This window comes from Nicotiana tomentosiformis, chromosome 3, assembly GCF_000390325.3.
Source record: "Nicotiana tomentosiformis chromosome 3, ASM39032v3, whole genome shotgun sequence".
NCBI classification, from domain to species: Eukaryota; Viridiplantae; Streptophyta; class Magnoliopsida; order Solanales; family Solanaceae; genus Nicotiana; species Nicotiana tomentosiformis.
The window spans coordinates 22271181-22295175 of NC_090814.1; the positions used below are offsets into that span (position 1 = coordinate 22271181).

The 23995-nt window shown below is 37.2% G+C and overlaps 1 protein-coding gene across 1 annotated transcript; it reads right to left on the bottom strand.

The window, feature by feature from the left end:
• Positions 1–6382: 6382 nt before the first annotated feature.
• Positions 6383–7758, bottom strand: LOC138907487 (uncharacterized). The gene is made up of 4 exons (XM_070198086.1): positions 7570–7758; positions 7180–7488; positions 6761–6997; positions 6383–6550 (listed from the first exon to the last, which is right to left on the bottom strand). Exons 1-4 carry the CDS (start codon positions 7756–7758, stop codon positions 6383–6385), a joined length of 903 nt encoding a protein of 300 aa, XP_070054187.1.
• Between the last annotated feature and the right edge of the window lie 16237 nt (positions 7759–23995).

The window sequence follows — 23995 nt, forward strand, 5'->3', positions numbered from 1 at the left end:
ATCAACAACATTGCTTTTTGCAAGATGTTTGTTCTCTCATAAGTCTATTGTAGGAATTCACCTTCCATTAATTGTAAATCTATAGATGGCGAGTCATAAGAACTATAGTGGTTCAGTATTTTTTCTGCAATCATACAACTTCTGATCAATGTTTAAAATATCTCATTACATAGAGAACTGGTTCGTTTATCAGTATACATGCACATTGTTAATTTGAATGCCCTCCTAATTTAATAAAGAACTTGGTTTTTTACCTTACTCCTTACGCTTTAAATAAAATTAACAGAAAAGTAAAAGACAATAATTTTACATGGAAAATCACCTGGCTCAAAGGTGCAAAAACCACGACCTACCATGTAGGATTTTAACTTTAACTTCACTTGAACAAATGAGCCAAATTTACCGATTAAAGCTCTTGTAACCTAATATACCTCCACACTTTAACTACTTTTACTTATTGTATGAAGATTACAAGTTACTATAACTTGCAAACATAGATAATAATCCAACTAACATTGTTTGAATGTAAACATGAATAGAACTCAATTTCCTAATACACATGAACTAGACTGACTCAAGTAGAAAAGAAATTATCTCTCCGAACAATCTTGGGCAGCAACTTCACATGCGTTTTGAACTGGAAATGTTGTGCTCTTTTCCTCAGTAAGTATGTGAAAAAGATATTCTTCAACAGTCCATAGGCAAGGTATTTAACTCCTCACAACTTCAAGATCGTTGGGAGTCCTAAGCACAGCTGAACACTCGTTCACTTACAAATCCCGAGATCATGAGGACTCTTCAAGCTTCGTGAATCCTATCTGTAAATATTCTTAGGCAGCATCCCTTATCACATTAAGAGTCCTTTCCACCAATATCGGACTGTAGTAACTTTTGTAGAGAAAGTTAATGCCCTGTAAGGACCTTCAGCAATTACTGTGAGAACCTGCTTCTTAGCACATGTTCATCGCACACTTGTTAATTATCAAAATACATAACTCAATAAATTTTCCCTTTTTGATGATGACAAACCTTGTGCTTAAGAACCACATGAGAACTAAGAACTATCAAACCAAAAACAAAGACAAGATTCATGGCCACTGGGGATACACAACAAGCATAAAATAAGTCAAAATAAAATGAATGATGATGTTGATATTAGCCATGTGAGAAACGGTAAAATAACATAAGAGAATTCATTAGATAATGCCAATTATACCAAAAGCCTTGATTAGAAAGGCATTAAAACAAAATAATCTAGATATTCCTGCATACTAATTAGAACTAGACACAAAAGAAAGTATAAGGCACTACTGGGATTATTAGACTCAAACACTTGACTGGGGGATAAAGACGAAGCTTAGGGTGAGAGGTAGAAAGGGTCAAGGCCTTCACAAGAGTTACAATTTGTTGAGCATGAGCTTCTCTGTCATGCCCCGAAATCAAGAAGCGTGACCAGTGCTCAACCGAGTAGTCCCAGTCTAGCAAGCCTAATTTATATTAACCTCTCATCATTACTCATGCATGACTTACCATAACATAATAAGATCTTGACTTTTATATTAAATACACTTGGCTCAATGACCCATATTTTCTTTCTCGTGGTGGTTACACAGCTCTATAAATAGTTCTAAATACTGTGAATATAAATACATGGCAAAACTTAAATCTTTAATTACATGACCCACAATATACATGAAGCTTCTATGACAATGGATACCTATATACATAAAACGAACTAGACCCAAACACCCACTAGAATTGTAGCGGGCTCACCATAAGCTAAGTAGTGAAGAAGATCCCTATCAAAGATCCATATCATCCTATAGAAGTATATCTGCATCCATTAAAAGATGCAGCGCCCTCGGCAAAAGGGACGTGAGTACATGTGGAATAGTACCTGTATGTAAGGCAGTCAAAACAATATATGAAAATACGGTAACTCAAATAAGAGGCAAATAAAGTACATCAAGAAACTACGAAATATCCAATAAAATCACATTTCAAGTCTTATTATACTTGCATCCTTCTAACCTTCTTTTAGGATCAACTTCGCCATATGAACTATACGTGGAATACATAATATAATATAATTGTATCAACATGTACAAATAATACCAACGAAAGTGGCACCTTCCTTCCTTATTATACACATACACATTTCGTAGATCGTTCTTAGTGTTCACATATCATATTATACACCTATGCGTCTCATAGACCGTTTACAACGTTCACTTACACAATACAAATATACCTATTCAAGGGCTTGGAAATACAACATGAATATGATGAATCATGGCAACAATACATGGGCTTAGATAGCCGTTAACGTCAAGCAAATTTATTAAGAGCTTCCATTCAAATTTATCGATATTAAGTCGGGGATCCTTTATAACCACCCTCATACAAAGCGGCCCTGCCGCCTCACCCCAACATACGCAGGTGGAGGTGTATCACGATACCACAACCTCTACATAAAGCGACTCTGCCGCCTCACCCCAATATATGCGGGTGGAGGTGTATCACCGTACCACAATACCAACACAAAGCGGCCCAGTCGCCTCACCCTAATATATGCAGATGGAGGTGTATCACAATACCACAATCCCAACACAAAGTGGTCATGCCGCCTCACTCCAATATATGCGGGTGGAGGTGTTTTCCACAATACCACAATCCCAACACAAAGTGGTCATGCCGCCTCACTCCAATATATGCGGGTGGAGGTGTTTTCCACAATGTCACAATCCCTACACAAAGCGGTCCTACCGCCTCACCCCAATATATGCGGGTGGAGATGTATTCCACAATACCAAAATTCCTACACAAAGCGGCCCCGCTGCCTCACCCCAATATATGCGGATGGAGGTGTATCATAATACCACAATCCCAACATAAAGTAGCCCTGCCTCCTAACCCCAATATATGCAGATGGAGGTGTATCACAATACCACAATTCCAACACAAAGCGGCCATGCCGCCTCACCCTAGTATATGCGGATGGAGGTGTATCACAATACCGCAATCCCAACACAAAGCAGTCATGCCGCCTCACCCCAATATATGCAGGTGGAGGTGTATCACAATACCATAATCCCAACACAAAGCGGTCATGCCGCCTCACCCCAATATATGCGGGTGGAGATGTATTCCACAATATCACAATCCCTACACAAAGTGGTCCTACCGCCTCGCCCCAATATATGCAGGTGGAGGTGTATCACAATACCACAATCCATACACAAAGCGGTCCTACCGCCTCACCCCAATATATGCTGGTGGATGTGTATTCCCAATCACAATACCATATATAAACTCAAAGCAATATAGTTTGTCATTACATTTAACATCGTAATTACTCTTATCATTGGAATACTTCATGTCCATGCTCATCATGGAGAAACACGACTTATTACATTAGCGCATGCATGGTAAATCAATAAGTCGATTTCAATGGCATATGGGCCCAATTCCTTTTCTTAAGGTTCATCATCATTTAACAAAGGACATCTCATTATTCACTCCCTTAACCTATTGAGGTCATTATCTAGGTTCATGACTCTTGGGGACTTAACAATCGAAGTCATTTACCTATATTATTTCAGAAGTATACAACTATAGTTGAAACCATTGGGATATACAACACTTCGAAATTCTCATTTTAGGCAACGATCACATTTCATGTTCATACTATCACTTATTTGTACTTGCCATGGGTGATCATAGAACATTAAGAGCATTTAGAACATTTAGGAACATCATAGTCTTTACTCACAAGAACGTAGGGACGTATAACACATTGGAAACAAAAGTACAAATACGTACATCTCATAACATTTCACACCCTATATCACTTTATCTGTACTTTCAACCACTTACAATATTAATATTTCAGTGGATCTCTTGGCTATACATATGATTCTTCTTTCATGGCACAATGGTCGTATTTCATATTTCACACTTTCATATCTTTTCTTTTCAAAGATCACCATCAAATATCAACATATAGAATATTCCGAAAATCACAACTTTAAGTTCATTAGAAATGAAAAATTTAAGCACAATAGATTTCTTTCCGAGAAATGGAGTAAAATAATTGGCAATTGATGCGCAAGTTAAAATTATCAACAAGTAACACAATATTTATTCTTCAAATACTTTTCCCCTAAAAGGGCAACACACAATTTCCACTCACGAATACGTAAGAACGCAAAATACATTGAAAATACTCACAAAGCATAGTATTTGTTAAAACAGCCACATATGGCATGACTTGAGTACAAAAATTTTTAGGCAATTCTATTTTCGAAGTCATTTTAAAACAATTGAGTCGAGGCTCATTTCATAATCTTTATCACAGATTCTCATTTCATTGGACCCACTAGCCACAACTATAACTTATATTCTTGGCACGTTGGCCACACTCTATATCCCCAAATCACTTATTTCACTTCCAACCATCTTTATAGATTATCAACAATAAGACATTTCCAATCAAGACTTTAGGTACACATATGAGCAATTAAGAGTCTTAAGAATATTGAGATTTTCTCACACAATTTGGCATCATAACCTTCATTTGGAACACGACTCAAAGACATAGCATTTTAATACATATTTCATTCTTGAACACATTTCCAAAGGATAACATAATGTGATAGGAACATTCGGAACAAGTTTTGATTGCACAATTCTCATCACTTTGCTTATTCGGAATAATCGAATTTATTGGGAACAACTCGAAATATAGAATAAGGAACTTGAGACAACCATACTTTGAACTTACGGGAACATCATGGAATTCAATTCTAAGAGAGAGATTTTAGCCAACATACCTTGCTTTGAGCTCTCCTTAAATTACTACAACTTTCCGTAAATTCTAGCAATTCCAATCTATTTTCAAGCATAACAAAATTGAACACAAATTAGGAAGGTATTCATGGTTTCAGCTCATTTGATCATTTTATCAAACACTAGGTGCAAATTTGGCTACAAGGTTCTTCTACAAGATTTCCTTTATTCTACAACCCAATCTTTACTTATTTGAGCTCAACAATCTTTCCACAAACCTTATTGGTACATACATGTATAAATAATACTCTCATACCCAAGAATCATACTCCTAATCAACCATCTTCTACCCAAATTCGAAATTAAAAATTATTGTATGGAACCTTACCTCTTAGATAAAGAACTTGTGGGATTTTCTTGTTGGACTTCAAAGCTTGGACAAGATCTTGATGAACAACATACTTCATCTACTTCCTCTCTCTAGTACACTCTCACTTCTCTCTAAAAAATCTCTGGTAATTTCCCCAAAATAAACCCCAAAGCCTATTTATCAAAATGAGGTCGGGTTATGAAAATAGAAATATTAACCCTCCGAAAGCAGGTCTGCGGTCGCATAATGGACCGTAGAATGGCTATGCGGGTCGCAAAATGCACCGTAAAATCGGTGCCATAAACTGGGCTATACTGGTCCATTCTGCGACCAGTTTGCGGTCACAGAAGCACTTTCGCGATCGCATAATTATTCTGCGATCGCAGAATTGGTCGCAGAATCTCATTTTTCCAGCCTTTGGTAATTTGTCATAACTTCTTGTAGGAGTGTCCAAATAACGAACGGTTTGAAGCGTTGGAAACTAGACTCAAAGGGCTTTATTTCTATAGTTTGGTAGCAGAATGCGTTTGAAATAAGATCTTATGAGAAATCACTTGAAACTTATCCCATCATAAAATTTTCAACTTGACTTAGCCTTGGAGCTCTTCTTAGACCATAAACCATTCTTAATACACATAATACATATATTATCATGATTAATTGATATCATTCATATAGTAGTCCTTGTCTACACAAAAAATAATATAATTAGTACACATCAACTTTCTTAATAGCGCTTAAGTACTTCAAATTTTTCGGGGTGTTACGTTCTCTGTCCTTCCTCAGCTCTTTCTTGAGCTACTTGGTTTCCTTCCTCGGTTCATCATTATCTTCCATGATTTTATCATTCTCCTCCTAGGCCAACTCCAACCTCTTAGAAAGCTTGTAGCCCTACTGCTTCCAAGTAGAATTAAAGTTACACTATTTGAGTGTAACTGCATCCACGACATCATTGTGATTGCCAAACTTAAGCTCAGGCAAAGAGATGTTGATATTGTCAAATAGCTCAGTCAGCATGAAACCATAGGGCAAATCATGCTTAGGTTTGGAAGTGTCAGCAACCCTTGCCATGTGTTAAATCATCATGCTAGGAAGATTGATGGCCTTGCTAGTATCCAACAATTCCATCATAGCCATGTCAAGCAGAGTGGCCTTGTGCCTCCTCTCAGACCTTCACAGGAATTCACAAAATGGAACAACTTGTGAAAAGGTATCATATCAGTCTTATACACCTTTTGAAGGGGCATCCATTTCAGATATTTGGGGAAATCTTTTGGTGATTATAATCCCTTTATCCACATCATTGTCAATTGTTGGCCACTTTTTCTTCAAATAATTATCAAATCCTAGGGAAGGGATGTTCAGCAATAACCCAAGTTCTTCAGCGTCAAACTATAACTCAAAGTCTTTTACAAAGCTCTTCACCACTTCTCCATCAAACTAAAAGTTAGCATAGAACTCAACCATTGCAGGTATACACACAAGGGAAAAAGGTTTCACAAACATGCGTGTCCACCCATGCATACAAAAGCTTATCTACCAACTGCGTCATTCCCTTTTCATCAGTGTTGGACTTTTAAACTCTGTCGCCTTGTTAACTACCTCTGACTCAACAATTTTATTTTTCCCTCTGATCTTCTTCTGAGAAGTAGAGGCAGCTACTTTGATAGGTTTGACAGCAACCCTTTTAACTGATGATTTCGTACCTTTAAGGGAAGAAACATGTTCTTCATCCTCATCCAGTTCAACAACAGTTTCAGCAACTATAACTGATATCCTTGTTCTTTTGTTACTTCTAGCTTCCTTAATTAGTTGCGCATCCACAACCTTTATTTTACTCTAGTAGGAGGAGTCACATCCTTTATTCCATGTGAAGCTAATTTAGTAGGTTTTGCTGTGGCTTTCTTCTTCTTTCCCACCTCAGATAGTGGCAGGCCATCCTTATCACTTTCAACATTCTCATATCCTAGGAAAGGTACTATGGAAGGCCTTGGTTACTCCGAAGATTCCTCTATATTAACATCTTCCAAATGGGGCATGACTGTATTTCCAATAGTCATAGAACCTTCAGAGTCTTCACTCTCATGTTCTTCCTCACTCTCAAATTCAGAGTCCTCAACCTCATTGTCTTTCTCATCATTTCCCACTCCCTCATGATCATTTTCATCACTCTCAAAGTCCTCTCCTCCCTCGGTTCCTTTTCCTTCTTTTAAATCTCCCTCTTGCTCTCCCTTTTCTCTTTCTGATGCAACCTCATCCTCACTTTTCTTCTCTTCTGAATTGTGTGCTTTCTCTCTTTCAACTTCTCCCTCTTTGTTGGTTTCCTCATACTCCTCATCACCAGTCCAGTTATACGTACTCTCATCAGAGCCCTCATTGTCCCCTTTTTATTTCTCTCCTTCCCCCTGAACCATAGAATGTTCGGCAACTACTTCTTCACTGACAGGTTGTGCTACAATTAATTTTTCAACTACATATATTCTTGGATATATTGTTTCCCTCAAGGGTTCAACTATATCTAGGAGTGATACATCTATAGCAAAAGCCAGAATATCAAGTTTTGATGGAGAAAGCTTTACTTGAGAATCCTTGTCAATCATAGTTCCCTCCTAAGTAATAAGATCCTTCTTTGTAGGTTCCCCCTTAGTAGTAGCACTATCAACTAGTTTTTTACTTTTCACTGACTTCCTTGATGTGGCCTTGACCTTTGTAGGTTTGAAGGCTATCTGGTGTAGAGAAAGTGGTTTGAGTGGTCATTTTTGGCGATGGAGGTAGTGAATAAACATTGGATAGAGGTGCAGAAGTAACAGAAGATGGAGGTGGAAGAGTAATAGTGGGTGGTGGTGCAGAGATATTAATGGATGGATGTGAAAGTATAACAGTGGGTAGTGGTGTTAAAATACCAGTGGATGAAGGTTGAGAACTAGCAGGTGGTGGTGTGGAACAAACAGAGGATTTCACATTCTTCCTTGGCTTAGCTTTCTCACCTTTGGATTTAGAACCAGGCTATGAGGATGATTTGGTTTTGAAGGAGTCTTGCTAGTCTTTGTCATGGTGAAGTCGAGATGAGAGAATCCGTTTTTTGCTTAGGGTTTGAAGAAGAACAATGAATTTGGAAAAAGGTGCGAAGAGATGATTTATAAGGGGAGTATTCCTGATTTGATTAGAAGAGAGAAAGAGAGAGAGATAGAGAGTATTGATTTGAGTTCTAACGGGACTCCTAGAATGGATATATTTGACAACTAGAATTTAGAATTAACAAGACTCTTAACTGAACAGATTTCCCTTTGATTTTTGACTGTTATAACGGATAAAATTGAGACCTGCTTGGCTTAAGAATTCTGATTACATCAATATTTACATTATTAAGTTTTAATACGTATTTTACAAGATGGCACGTACCTGAGTTGAAGGACCAACTCCTTTGCAATTCCTTAGTCCTTTCCATAGTAAAGCTTCAAACACAATAAGGTTAATATCATAAGACATCAACATCAGTTAGATTTTCAAGGTAAGAGTGTATACTTAAAACAAAGTATGAGATTGAATCAAGTATTAGTTACTCACACATCTACAATTATTACCTTTTCTAGCCAATCATAGGGGTTCAACTTAGTAAGAGGACTTAATTAATCCTAATTCCAGCATGTTTCTTTCAAAATTATCCTTACTCAGTGCCTTAGTGAAAATGTCAGCAATTTGATATTTAGTTTTACAAAAAATTATTGAGATGTTTTTCTTTTCCACATTATCTCTGAAAAAGTGGTGTCTGATGTCAATATATTTAGTTCTCTTATACTGACATGGATTCTTAGCAATATTTATAGCACTAGTATTGTCACAGAAAATGGGAACACAATCAATAAAAATACCATAGTCCCTGATATACTTTATATTCATAGCAGTTATGCACAACATGATGCTGCTACCACATATTCTGCTTAAGCTGTAGAGAGGGGTCACTGAGTTCTGATTCTTTGTTCCCCAGGAAATAAGGCAAGAACCTAAAAAGTGAGCTGTTCCAGAAGTGCTTTTTCCGTCAACATGAAAACCTGCATAGTCAACATCAGCATAACTAACTAAAATAAAATTGTATCCTCTTAGATACCACAAGCACAAGTCAGGAGTTTCTTTCAAGTATCTAAGTATTATTTTGACTGCCTTTAAATGGGATTCCTTGGGATTTTCCTGAAATCTTGCACACAGACCTACACTGAACACAATGTTAGGTCTGCTTGTAGTGAGATACATAAGTGATCCAATAATTCCTATGTATAGTTTTTTCTCCACATTTTCCCTTATTCATCTTGATCAAGCTTTGTGGAAATGGCAATAGGAATATCATTTGACTTTGAGGATCCCTTGTTAAATTTCTTTAAAAGTTCTTTGATGTACTTTTGCTGATGAATCATAGTTCTAGTAGGTGTCTTCTTGGTCTGTAAACCAATAAAGAACCCATCATGCTCATTTTAAATTTATTCCTCATTATTTCAGCAAATTCTTTACATAGTGTCTCCTTAGTGGCTCAAAAACTGATATCATCCACACACACCTATACAATTAGAAGATTTTTCCTTTGTTTTTCAGAAACAATGCGTTGTCTACCTTTCCCCTTAGAAAATTATTAGTTAGGAGGAATTTCGACAACCTCTCATACCAAGATCTTCGGGGCATGCTTTAGTCCATACAGAGCCTTGTCTAATTTGAAGATATGATCAGGAATTTCTTCACTTTCAAATCGAGGAGGTTATTTGACAAATACTTCCTCTTTCAAATAGCCATTCAAAAATGTACACTTTGCATCCATCTGATATAGTGTAAACTCCATATATGTAACAAAGGCTATAAACATGCTGATGACTTCTATTCGGGCTACTGGAGCAAATGTTTTATCATAGTCAATACCCTATTCTTTATTGTATCCTTGAACCACCAGTCTGACCTTGTTCCTTGTGATGTTTCCTTGCTCATGTAGTTTATACCTGAACACCCATTTGGTTCCTATAACAGTTCTTTTTTAGGTCATTTTACTAGGTGCCAAACCTTGCTTCTCTCAAATTGTTTTAGCTCATCATGCATGAAAATTATCTAGTATTGATCCTTTAAGGCTTCCTTTATGTTCTTTGGATCTATTTTGAGACAAAAAGGTAGTAAGTACACACAAGTTTCTCAAAGATGTTCTAGTTTGTCTTGTAGTTCGATCAGTGATGATATTTTCAAGAGGATGAGAGCTTTGGTGTTTCCATGGCCTAACTTGTAGACCTTTAGAGGATTCAACAGAGGAGTTGCCCAAAAGACCAGGGACAGTAGGTACAACTTCACCTTGCTAAGTATCTGTCAGAATTATTCCCCCTTCCTCATGTACTTCCTAATCACTTTTATCTCCTTCTCGATTTCCTGATGATCCTTCAGACGGTTGCTCAGATTCTCCTTCAGTCTCCAGAGTCCTTTCCTTTGTGAGCCCGAGATCATAGAAATCATCCTGCAAACCTTTCTCATCCATATTGTTAGATTCATCAAAGATCACATGAATATTTTCTTCAAAACACATAGTTCTTTTATTAAACACTTTATATGCTTTATTTGTGGTAAATAGCCTAAGAATACTCCCTCATCACTTCTATCATCAAATTTACCTAGAGCTTCTTTACCATTATTGTGCATAAAATATTTACAACCAAACGCTCTTAGGTGGGTGATTTTGGGATTTCTTCCTCGAAGTAACCCATAGGAAGTTTTCTCAAGAATGGTCTGACCATGCATCTATTTGACAGGTAACAAGCAGTATTGACTGCCTCAGTCCAGAAGCTTTTAGGCAGTCCACTGGCGATCAACATAGTCCTTCCCATATCTTCTAGAGACCTATTCTTTCTTTCCACAATACCACATTTTTGTGGAGTTCTAGGTATAGAGAAGTTATGTTCAATTCCATGAGTGCTGCGAAATTCAAGGAACTCAGTTCCATGATCTGTTATAAACTTGACACAAGACTTCCTAGTTTCTATATGAATCATTCCGACAAATATATAAAATATATTAACGGTTTCATCCTTAGAATTCAGAAATAAGGTCCATGTGCACCTAGAGAAGTCATCAACAATTACAAACACATACTTCTTGCCTTCCCTGCTCTTTACTCTCATGGGTCCATATAGGTCCATGTGAATATGTTCAAGAGATCTTGAGGTGCTGACGACTTGATTAGATTTAAAAGAGGATCTTACATGCTTACCTCTGACACATGTATCACAAACTTTATCAGAGGTAAACTCAATTTTTATTAACCCAAGGACCCGGTCCTTTGCCACCAACTTATTGAGTTTGGACAAACTGGCATGTCCCTATTTTCTATGCCACAATAGTGGATTATCTTCCACTATACTTAAACATGTCTTCTCACTTTGAGCGAGAGACATAATAGATATCGTGTAGACATTGTTATGTCTCTTACCTTTCAGAACATTATCATTTGTATCTAATTTTGTGATAGTGCATGTTGTTGAATTGAACTTTACCTCATTACCTTTATCACACATTTGGAAGATGCTAAGGGTATTATGCATGAGTCCAACCACATAGTACACATCTTCTATAGCATAAGAGAGTGATTTACCCACTTTATCAATTCCAGTTATTTGTCCCTTCTTTCCATTTCCAAAGGACACACTCCCTCCATGGAAGGCTGTTAGTGAGAGGAAATTCTTCTTTTCACTGGTCACATATCTTGAGCAACCACTGTCTAAATACCAATCTCGATTGCTTCCTCTTAGCATGCAACAAAAATCACAAGTTAGCTTTAAGAACCCAATAAGCTTGGATCCCTTTTTATTGGAAAAAGGATGAATTAAGTCTCTTTTTGCTCAGAAGGGAAGGACATTGGATGTCACTTTCATATTAACCTTAGTCTATTTAATTTGAACAAAGGAAGTGACATTTGTTCTTTCTTTTACTGCCACATGCTTAGGTAAGCCTAAAGTGTTCTTAAACTGAACATGAATTAAAGTAGGACAACTATCTCTGAAATGTCCAAATTTTCCATAGTGAGTGCACATTTTATTAGTAGATATTCCTACATACTTAGGATCAAATCTTGGTACAGTTTTCCTGTAACCAATTCCTGACTTATTTGTGCTGCAATTTTCATTCAGCATTTCAAGGCATCATATGATCTATGACACTTTCTTAATATCGATAGTTCATACTTTGCCTTTTCAAGATTCTCTTGTAGTGTTTATTCATGTTATCAGCATCATATAGACTATTCTTAAGCTCTTCCAGTTCCTTTTCAAGGTTGCTTTGCAAATCGTTGATTATTCCTGTAACGAGCAGATCAGCCGTTTTGTGTATTTACGCCCCGCTTTCCTTTTTGATGCTTCACAGATGTGTGTTCATGGTTTTATTACTTACGTGGTTGATTAGTTTTGTTCCAGAAAGGTTTTGAGTTGAATTAGACCCCTTGATTCTTGGCTTAGAAACCTAAGTTAGAAATATTGACCAAGCTTTGACTTTTGTCAAAACGATCCAAGAATGGTATTTTGATGACTTTGTTAGGTTTGTGTCATGATTTTGGACTTGTGCGTATGCCCGAAATTGAAATCGGAGGTCCCTAGGTTGATTTGAGTTATTTTTTTGAAATTTAGCAATTTAAAGGTTTAGAATTTTGATAAGTTCGACCGTTGGTTGAATTTATGGATATCGGGTTTGGATTTTGATTTGGGACTTTGAATAGGCCCCCTTTGTTATTTGGAACTTATATGTAAAGTTTGGCATCATTCTGAGTTGATTAGATAGGAATCGAATGCGCGGTTGTATTTTTTAGCAATTCTTGAGTTTCATATAAATTTCATATGTTTTGGAGGTCCAATTCATGGTTTCAGATGTTATTTTGATGATTTAATTGTGTGAGTAAGTTTATGTTAATATTTTTAGACTTGTGTTGATGTTTGGTTTGGAGCCCCGAGGGCTCGGGTGAGTTTCAGACGCGTTGCAGTGTATTTGAAGAGTTTTAGTTTTTACTGGTTTTGCACAGGAGTTTTAGGCCTCGTGGAGCAGGAGGATCTACTGATCTCTATTTTGGAGGCAGGGCACGTCATTGTTGAGGCTTTATGGGTCAGCCAGTTCAGTTTATACTTTAGGCTTCACGTAGTGTTTCAGATATCCATGGGTCCCAGAATACTAGTACCGGACAACTTCAACAACCATGTTAGTGGAGAGGCTGCTTTAAGTGTGGGGATACCAGCTACATGGTGAGAGATTATCCTAGACGCCGGACAGATTTGTCGCATCAAGGTATTCATGCTATGAGTTTTACTCCAGTTGTTACTATGCCTGCATCGCCAACTAGGGGTGGAGGTCAGGCGGGTAGAGGTCGTTCTGGAGGGGGATGCCAGGCCCATTATTATGTTTTTCCTGGTTGGACTGATGCTGATGTACCAAATGATGTCATTATAGGTATGATTTCGGTTGGTTATCGAGATACATTAGTATGATTTTGATATGGTCTCATTTATTAGTAAGATTCACCCTACCTTGCTTCAGATATTGTTGTGTTTTGTTATTCTTGTACTTTGTTCATGTGTTCATGCCACTTGGGGAATTCTATTGTGATAGTCAGTGTCTATCATTCTGGTTTAGTTGCTATTGAGGGCCATGAGGCTTAGGTGGACTGTCTATCAGTTAACACGGTAGATTTTGATATGATTTCTGGATGATTTGGCCCGACTTGTGATTTGGGTGCTCTATAGGTGTGGGAAGTCCGTTATGTGTTATGATTTTGGTTCTACGAGATTGGGTTAGTAGAGTGTTTTAGTGGTTGAGATGTTTATCTTATTTGTGGTCCCGAGTGGAGGATGGGAACCTAGTGTTCTCTGTGGATAGGTGTGTTTATATTGGGCTATGTGCCGCAGTGAGGTTATGTTAGGGTAATATTCGTGTGGTCTTTGCGTGTGCGTTGCTTCTTCCTTGTGGAATGGGTCCGTAGTACGGTATCGATGGGAAGTTGTACCTGTTGGACTTGTTTGATAGTTCTCACATGTGTTCCTCTTTTCATATTCAGTTGTATTAGAGTTATGCTTGTTAGGTTTGGATTGTGATGTATGTTCCCGAATGGAGTTTGATGTGGCTTGTTGATCGGGTGAGTAGTTATGAGTCTCACATGTTTCTTGCATCATTGTCAATGTTGTGAAGGTATGGAACAAGGTTCTAGCCGATATGATGCTATTTGCCGGTACTGGACTTGGTAATGGGCAGCTATTATGGTTAGAATTGTTGCTACGGGAATATGGGTGATGTGTTATGTCGTGTGGTTGTATCTTATGGATGTATGCATGAGCTGTTACGGCAAGAGTGGAAGGAATAATCTTTGGTTAAGATGATGTTATCGGACTTACGTGGGTACATTAGAGGATGAACATTTGTTATAAGAGGGGTAGAATGTAACGACCCAGCCGGTCATTTTGTGTATTTGCGCTTCGTTTTTCCTTTTGATGCTTCACACATGTATGTTTATGATTTTACGACTTTCGGGGTTGATTAGTTTCGTTCCGAGAAGGTTTTGAGTTGAATTGGATGCCTTGATTCTTGGCTTAGAAGCCTAAGTTAGAAGTGTTGACCAAACTTTAACTTTTGTGAGAACGACCCCGGAACGGTGTTTTGATGACTCCGGTAGGTTTGTATCGTGATTTTGGACTTGGGCATATGCTCGGAATCATATTCGGATTAGACTTGATTTGCCTAAAGTTGGCAATTTAAAGGTTTAAAATTTTGATAAGTTTAACCGTGGGTTGACATTATGGCTATAATGTTTGGATTTTGGTTTTGGTACTTTAAATAAGTCCGTTTTGTTATTTGAAACTTGTTTGCAAAGTTTGGCATCATTCTGAGTTTATTTGACAGGAATCAGACGCGCGATTGTGTTTTTTAGAAATTCTTGAGTTTCATATAAAATTCATGTGTTTTGGAGGTCTGATTCATGGTTTCGGATGTTATTTTAATGATTTGATTGTGTGAGTGAGTTTGAGTTATGTTTTTAGACTTGTGTTGATGTTTGGTTTGGATCCCCAAGGGCTCGAGCAAGTTTCAGACGCATTTCGAAGTGTTTGAAGAGTTTTAATTTTTGTTGGTTTTGAGCAGGTGCTACGAATCACACAACTGTGAGATTTTGTTTGCATTTGCGACCTCCGCATTTGCGAAGAGGGAGCCGCATTTGCGAAGGTATCTGGAAAATGTCAGGTTCGCATTTGTGAACTCAATGTTCGCATTTGCGATGGAGCCTGGGCTGGGGGAGTTCAGCATTTGCAATCACAAAGTCGCTTTTGCGATGAGTCCTTTGTTCGCATTTGCGAACTTTATGATGCAATTGCGACATTAGCAGGGGTGTAATAAGTGTCGCTTTTGCGATCATTCTTCACATTTACGGGTTAGCATTTTCGAACGCCAGATCGCATTTGGGACACCTGCGCCTGTACATAAAAGCTTGAAGACGGGTTTTTAGCCTCATTTTTCATGTCTTGAAATCCTAGACTCGATAGGAGGCGATTGTGAAGAGGGATTTTCATGTACAATCATTGGGTAAGTGATTTTGATCAATTTGTAACTATTTTACAAGATTATATATGAGATTTAACATCAAATTTGTGAGAATCAGAGGAAAATTTTGAGAAATTTTGTCTATATTTTGAAAAATAAGAATTTGAGTTTTGAGAGTAGATTTGAACTCGAATTTTGAAACATAACACATATATATATAGACTCGTGGGCTTATGTGATAGTGATTGGAAGCCATGAGCCCTTACTTTCGAATTTGGGGTGTATATGAAGAATCCTTGAGATGAGATTCTTGAATTGGGAGTTAGTCATTGGGCATGCATGGGCCCATGAAGGTGGTATCGAGGTTGTTGAAGTATTGTTGGTGAAATGTTGACTTGGAGTTTGATTGTGGGGTGAAGAAATCTCATTGTAGGGATATGTAGTCGAATATGCACATAATATGTTTGATGAAATTCCTATGTGACCTAGACTATGAACAACTTTCTAATAATGGTTCAATTTTATTATGTTTTTATAGATTGAAGTTGCTAGGAGTAGTGAAATATTGTAGTAATCCTAAGGAAGCATAATTAAGGTATGTTGGCTAAACCCCCACTGTAGAATTGGATTCCATGATCTTCGTATAAATTCCAAGTATGGTTTGTCCAAGTTTCTGTTCTTATTGTATCAAACTGCCTCAAATATTGATGTATCAAATGTTTATTTACCTAAGTCATATTTTAGTTGCTCTCATTATACCATATTCTCCGTTTAGAAATACTTCAAGTATGATTGATTTATCAACCACTTATAAACTCAATCCATGATTCCACTGAAATCACTATGCTATCCCTTTGTAAATATTTTCAATACGTTTTGAGCTCTAATGTACTTATGAGTTGGAGCTATATTTTTTCAATGTTTTAAATGTCTAAATGTTAATGGTGATCCATAGCAAGTAAAGGAATGAAAGTATGAAATTTAAAATGCGGCCATCGTGTCAAGAATGAAGAATATAATGTATGGCCAAGAATGCCAATGAAATGAAAGATTTAATGGAAGGCTATTGATGAATATATTTCGTTTATATAAAAAGTGTTTTTGGTAGTATTGTTAAGTCACCGAGGAAGGCTGGGTTATAAATCGCCAAGCCCAAAACTACATATGCCAATGTAGGAGTTGATTGAAGGATGAATCTCTATTATATTATGTTAAGATTATTCCCCTTGATTAGGGTGATTTGATAGCTAGAAAAGACCATGTCGACCCACATGATATTATGGTGAGACGGCCTAGCCGATCAGGCAGAGATCGGACGCTATGCCGTGTACATGGTAGTGGTTTTGTACTTCTATGTCAACCCATAGACATTGGGGTAAGACGGCTTAGCCGATCGAGCCGAGATCGGACTCCATGCCACATGCATGAGGGTGTGTCGGTAACTAATAATCTCACAACCAAAACCGCTAATGCTTGTTTGTAAATTGATTATGTTTTAACTTGGAATTTAAATATTATTGATCCTTCTTACTGCTTCAATGTTTCTCTCTTCTTGAGTTGGTATTCCATTCCATGTGAGGGTATTTGGCTTTACATACTAGTAATATTCCATACGTACTAACGTCCCTTTTGTCGGGGACGTTGTATCTTTAATGGATGCAGGTGGTACCTCAGTAGGCAGGCATTGATCCTTGAATTTAGCATACACTCCACTCAACGGATTTTGGTGAGCCCTACTCTTCTGTTTCAGGTGGTACCACAACAGGGTCCCATATGTTGTATTGCTTTCCTGTACATTACTTTTGAGGTATAGTTGGGGCTTTATTACCGGTATTTTTATACTACTCTTCTGTTTCATTTATAGGCTCCGACATGCTGTGCGATGTGTTTCGGGATGAGGAAAAATAAATTAAAAATATTGTTATAGTTGTTGGATGTTTTCACTTCAAAATTATGAACTTGTAATCTTTTGGTAATTATCAGTGGAGCTCCTTTAAGTAATGAAATATGATGTTTTACATTTTATCCGCTCATTGTTTACCTTTTGTTATTTATTTGCAATTTATACATGGTCAAGGATGGTTAGTAGTCACTAAGTAGGCTTGCTTGACTGGGGTAGCTCGGTTGAGCGCCAGTCCCGCTCCCCAACGTTGGGGTATGACATCTTCGTTATCATTGTCCTTATTAGAATCATCATCAGAGGTGTTTCCCATAGCAGCTAGAGCTCTTTTCACGATCTTATCTGCTTTCTTCTTTGTAAGCTTTTTTTTTTTCAGGAACCCAATTCGTTTTTAGCTCTTTTACTTTAGTTGAATTATTTTTCTTTCACTCAATCTCACACATTAGACAATTCTTGACGAAGTGATCATGACTGTCACACTTGTAGCACTCATCATTGTTACTTTTTTCTGGATCCTTAAATTTTGAGCTGCTACTCTTCTTCTTGAATCCACCTTTTTTTTTATCATCCTTTGGAACCTACGAGTCAGTAGTTCCATATCATCATCATCAGTTTCTAGATTTTCAATGGCTTCGAAAACTAGTTTCTTATCCTTGTAGAACTCTACTATCTTAAAATTTTGATACTTTGTTAGTTTATAGGTTTTTGAATTTCCAATGAGATCATTAATAGTCCTTGTCTCAAGATTCTCAACTTCAGTGATTGAATTAACCTTACTTTTCAAGGAGGCACCAATATATTTAGAATGTTCCTTTCGATTTTGTTTATAAGGATGACTTCTCAAAGAAATATTAATTCATTAGTAATCTTTGTGAACCTGGTATTCATGTCTTTGATGGTTCCCTCCTCCTTCATCTTAAGGAGTTCATACTGCCTTTGAGAATATCAATCTTATACTGTTTAAGATGCTTTGTATCTATGTGCAGTCTGCAACACATCCTATATGTACTTAGAGTTAGTGCATCTTGAGATTTAACCATACTCGTCGGTCTAATGTTGCAGATTAAAAAATATTGGTTTTGGCAATCTTCTGGATAGCCTTGAAGTTTTCATTCATGTACTACTCTCGGGTTTTGGGGCCAATTAATTCACCCTTGATTTCTTTTGCCATTGGAACCTTAGGATCTTTCTGAACGATGTCCTAGAATTCAAGATCCTTTCCTTTATGAAATTATGCATTCTTTCCTTCCCCCATCCATAGTATTTCCCATTGAACAATGGTGGCCTTATGGTTGATTGTCTTTCTTGAGCGTCTAGAGGTGCAACTATCTCGAATCTTTTCAAGGTGTTAGCCTTACTTGAAATAACCTACTCTGATATCAATTGTTATTTTTGGACACACCAAGACACAACAAGGGAGTGAATTGTATCACTCTTGATTTTTGTGTGTTAAAGCACCTAGTTTTTTAACCTATGAATTTGTAACGATTAGGTCAGTCATTTCGCGTATTTGATCCATATTTTCCCATTTGATGCTTCTTATATATGTGGTTGTTATTTTATAATTTGCGGGGATGGTTGGTTTGACTCCGAAAAGGTTTGGAGTAAATTGAAACATTTAGTTCTATTATTGGAAGCTTAAGTTATAAGAGTTGAACAAGGTTTGACTTTTGTATAAACAATCTTGGATTTGTGATTCGATGATTTTAATAGGTTAGTATGGTAATTTTGGACTTAGGTGTATGTTCAAATTGTGACTTACAGGTTCCTAGGGTGTTTCGGAGTTATTTTTCGAATGTTGGCTATATGAAGGTTTTAGAAATTTTATAAGTTTGACCATGGGTTGACTTTGAGGATATCAAGTTCGTATTGTTGTTCCAAGACTTGGAATAGGTCTTCTTTTGTCATTTGAAACTTGTGTGCAAAGTTTGGTCTCATTTCGAGTTGGTTTGGTAGGAATTAGACACTTTGTTGTGAATATTAAAGTTCTTGATTTTTAAGGTTTGCATGATGTGATTTGGTGTTCGCTTTATGGATATGAAAGTTATTTTGGTGTTTTAAGATTGCGAGCAAGTTCATAAGGGGTTTATATACTTGTGTGGATGTTTGGTATGGGGCCCGAGGGGCTCGGATGAGTTTGGAATGATTTTGGAGAGTTTTAATTTTTCTGGTGCTGCAGATCTTGCATTTGCAATGGTCTTCCCGCATTTGTGTAGGTCTGCATTTGCGATGAATTTCTCAGAAGGCCAGCTTCGCATTTTAAAGCAGGTGTCACAACTACGACATCCATATTTGCCAAGGGGACATCACATTTGTGACGCTTGGTCGCATTTGCGAGATCCCTAATCACCTTTGTGAAGATTGCAACTCAGGGGGCATGTTCGCATTTATGAGCCCTTCTTCGCATTTGCGAATCCCTAGTTGCAAGTGCGACATCCGCAAATGATATTATTAAAGCCATTCGGGACTTAGACCCATTTTCTCATATTTTCAACTCTAGGCTTGGAGATTGGCGATTTTTGAATAGGATTTTCATGCATGGCAAGTGGGTAAGTAATTTTCACTTGATTTTGACATTTTATCTTGAGTTCCCATGGATTTTTACACCTAAATCATAGAGTTTGAAAGGGAATTTTTGGGGGTATTTGACTATATTTTGAAAAATAAAAATTGGGTATTTGAGAGTCGATTTGGACTTGGTTTTGGAATCTAATTACATATTTGGATTCATGGCATCATGGGTAGTCGGGATCGACCCCTTGACTTGGGTTTTGACCGTAGAGTCCTAGGGTTGGCTTTTGTTTGACTTTTGGGGAATTGGATAAAGATCGGGACTTTATGGTTTGGAATGGATTCTTATAACATTATTTGATTTTATTAAGTTATTTTACGTTAAATTTGAGTCAGACGAAGGTGATTGTTAAAGCAAAGGCTATTTTAGAGGATTAATTTGGATTTATTGAGGTAAATATCTTGCCTAAGTTTGTGTGGGGAATACCCTCTTAGGATTTGTCCTTATACGCATGATTGTATTATGTGAAAAGAAACACGTACGCAAGGTGACGAGCGTGTAGACGGGAGCTATGTGTGGCATATGACTGGATTAGACCTTAGGCTTCTAATATGCCTTATTTTTATGATATGCTCTATATGAAATATGCTTAATCACTTTGTGACTACATGAACTTGGATTGCTTCAAATGATTTAGCTGTAGTAATACTTTATATGTTGAACACACATTCGCATTTTTATTATTATCTTGTCCTAGTTCACCTTTGATAACAACACTATAGGAGTTTCAAGAATTACTAAAGAAAAAAAACTCAAGAAAAGTGCGGAAGCTAAAAGAAAATAAGGAAACGAAAAAGAAGACAGAAATTAAAGATAGATTGAAGTCAAGAAAGAGTTTCTTAAATTCAAGAAGCCTATTCTTGAAGTTTAATCCTAACAACAACAATTAGATAACGAAGAACTAATTTCCTTTAATAGAAAATTAAAAACAAGAGATAGATTGTGGAACCCGATCCTTTAGAACAACAAGAACAACAATAAGCCTAAACTTATCACCTTTCTTTAATATCTAGAAGTGATCTAAGATTTCGAATAGGGTTTAATATTACCACTTTAAGTTGAGTCTTGAAGGTTGAAGAATAAATTCAAGAGCAGCCACAAACAAGAGTGCAAGCAAATTCTCATGATTTTTATTGATAATAGTCTGCAATAATCTAAGTCTAAAAACAATGAAGACACCCCTTTATATAGGTAAGAGGGGGTCACAAAATTAAGGCTAAAAAATAAGAAAATAAAGTCCTAAACTACTTTGGACAATAAGTCTAACTACCTTAAGAAAAGAAAAAATATTAGGAAACAAAAACCAAGTCATTCTTGGAAAGTAATTCCAACAATCTTAGAAGGAAAAAAACATAACGTTAAAACAAAAACCAAGTCATTATAGGAAAGTAATTCCAACAATCTTAGTAAAAGGAAAACATAACCTTAACTACCTAGCAAAGTAATAAATCTAGTACCAAAATATAAAAGTTAAAACTAATCTAGGATAGAATCTTGAAAGTCCCAAACAATCTTGGGTAGAATCTTGGAAATCTTGAAGGCAACTTGGCACCAACTTTTACTCAACTTCTAGCACTCCTATTGAAACCTTCTAGGGAAGCAAGTAAGTCTTTTTTATGTTATAAAAATGTGGCTTCATGTAGTACTTATTGGGCTGAAAGTTTGGACAAATTTTAGGTGCCAAATGGGTCCAAAAGTGGACTGATTTGCACCTTCTTCAGAGGATATCTCTTGGGATCTAATCCACCTCTTCTTGGATATGAATTTGGGGTATAAAATAACTATAACACCTAGACAAATCATATCCTTTATCCGTGAGCTCTTCCTCCCAACTAACAAATTCTTTATTCAGTCTTGAAGTCCAATGACCTTGTTTTGCAACTCTTTAGCTTGAGATCTTATTAAAGGCCCTCTTTGAGATTCCAAAGCTTCATCATTGTACTTGAATAGAGTTGAGCTTCCTAGGATGCTATCAACCTTGTTGGAAAATTATGAGCTTGTGTCCTTGATGGTAATTTGACATATTACATTATGATAATTATGGAACATGTAGACACGTAGAACGGATTGATCAGGTGTTGGCACGAGGTTTTTCTGTCCGATTGTGATTTATATGATTATTTTGTTGAGGTATAAAGCATAAATATGGATATTGTTATTGTGTTGGGGGTATGGAGCATAAGGGTGGATACCGTTATTGTGTCAGGATATGAGCATAAGGGTTGATATTTTTATTGTGATTAAATGTGGAACATAAGGGTGGAACTTATGATCATGCTCATGTATTTTTAAAACCTCGTCGTGTATTTCAGCAAGTTTTAAAATCGTACTTAACATGCTATCATATGCTTCTGTTTCTATTGATGATTTGTTGTCAAAAATGGATTTTTTTTTATGTTGAGTTGTTATCACATACCTTAGGGAGATTTTTGGTGTTGTACTCTGTTATATATCCTTGTTGCTCGTTATTGTTATAGTGCACAGGTTCTTGACTAGTAAGTATCACATGACTTGAACCTCGTCATTACTTCACAGAGGTTAGTCTTGATACTTACTAGATATCGATCGTGGTGTACGCATACTATATTTTTGTATATTTTTGTACAGATGCGGTTGCTGGAGGTAGCGGACCTCGTGAGTGAGCTCGTGATATCTTCAAGAGGATTCAAGGTAGTGCTACACGGACACCGCAGACTCTTGGAGTCCGCTTCCCTTATTTTTATATTGTTGTATTGCTTTTAGAGAGTATTGTACTTATTGAGAATCATCATGTATTATATTTATAGCTCATGACTAAGTATTACTGAGTTTTGGGAAGTTAGACTTATGTACCCATATTTTGGCTTTATTGAAGCTTTATTCCGCAATTCATACTAGAATTTCAGAGGTTATTATATTTTATTTCAATTCTTTGTATCATTGTGTGATTGGCTTACCTAGTCTAAGATGCTAAGTGCCATCACGACCCCTATGGTGGGATTTGGGTCATGATAAGTTGGCATTAGAGCCCTAAGTTCATAGGCTCTACGAGTGATGAGCAAGTCTAGTAGGATCTTGTAGATGTATATACTTATCTTCGAGAGGCTACCGGGCTGTTAGAAAACTTCACTTTATTTCATTCTTTATTATGTGTATTTTCTTATTCCAATGTCTAAATCATTACTCTTCTATTCTCTCACAAATGGCGCAAACACGTTCAGCTGGATCACCTGAGTAGGCACCAATACCCCTGTTAGAGCCACGAGAGGCTGGGCCCAAGGTAGAGGCTGAGGTGGGGCATCCGTCGCAGCTAGAGACCCTACTAGAGAAGCAGTGGTAGAGCTACTAGTAGCTCCAATTAAGGAGTAGGAACCTAATCATGATGAGCAAGTGCTCGGACACCTGAGGGGCTTATTGCTACCCCTGGACTTCAGGATACCTTGGCCCATTTTATGAGTATGTCCGAGAGCTTGGCCCAAGTAGGGTTTATTCCAGTCACACAAGCTACTTCACAAGCTGGGGGTAGAGTATTGACTCCCGCCGACCGTACACTAGAGCAACTGGCTCATATTTATTAGACACTGGGTGTTATGCTGGTGTAGCCAGCTTATAGTTTAGCCTGAGGTAGGGCCAGTCGTGTCTGCTGAGGAGTAGAAGAGGTTAGAGAGGTGTAGAGACTTCATCCTCCCCAGTTTAGAGGAGGGGCTTTAGAGGATAAATAGGGTTTCTTGGATTAGTGTCGTCGCATTTTGCGTACTTAGGGTTTGGTGGAGTCAAGCGGGCTCGACTTTCCTACTTTTCAGTTAATGGGGTCGGCATACAGGTGGTGATAGACTTATGAGGTGAGTAGGCCAGCTGG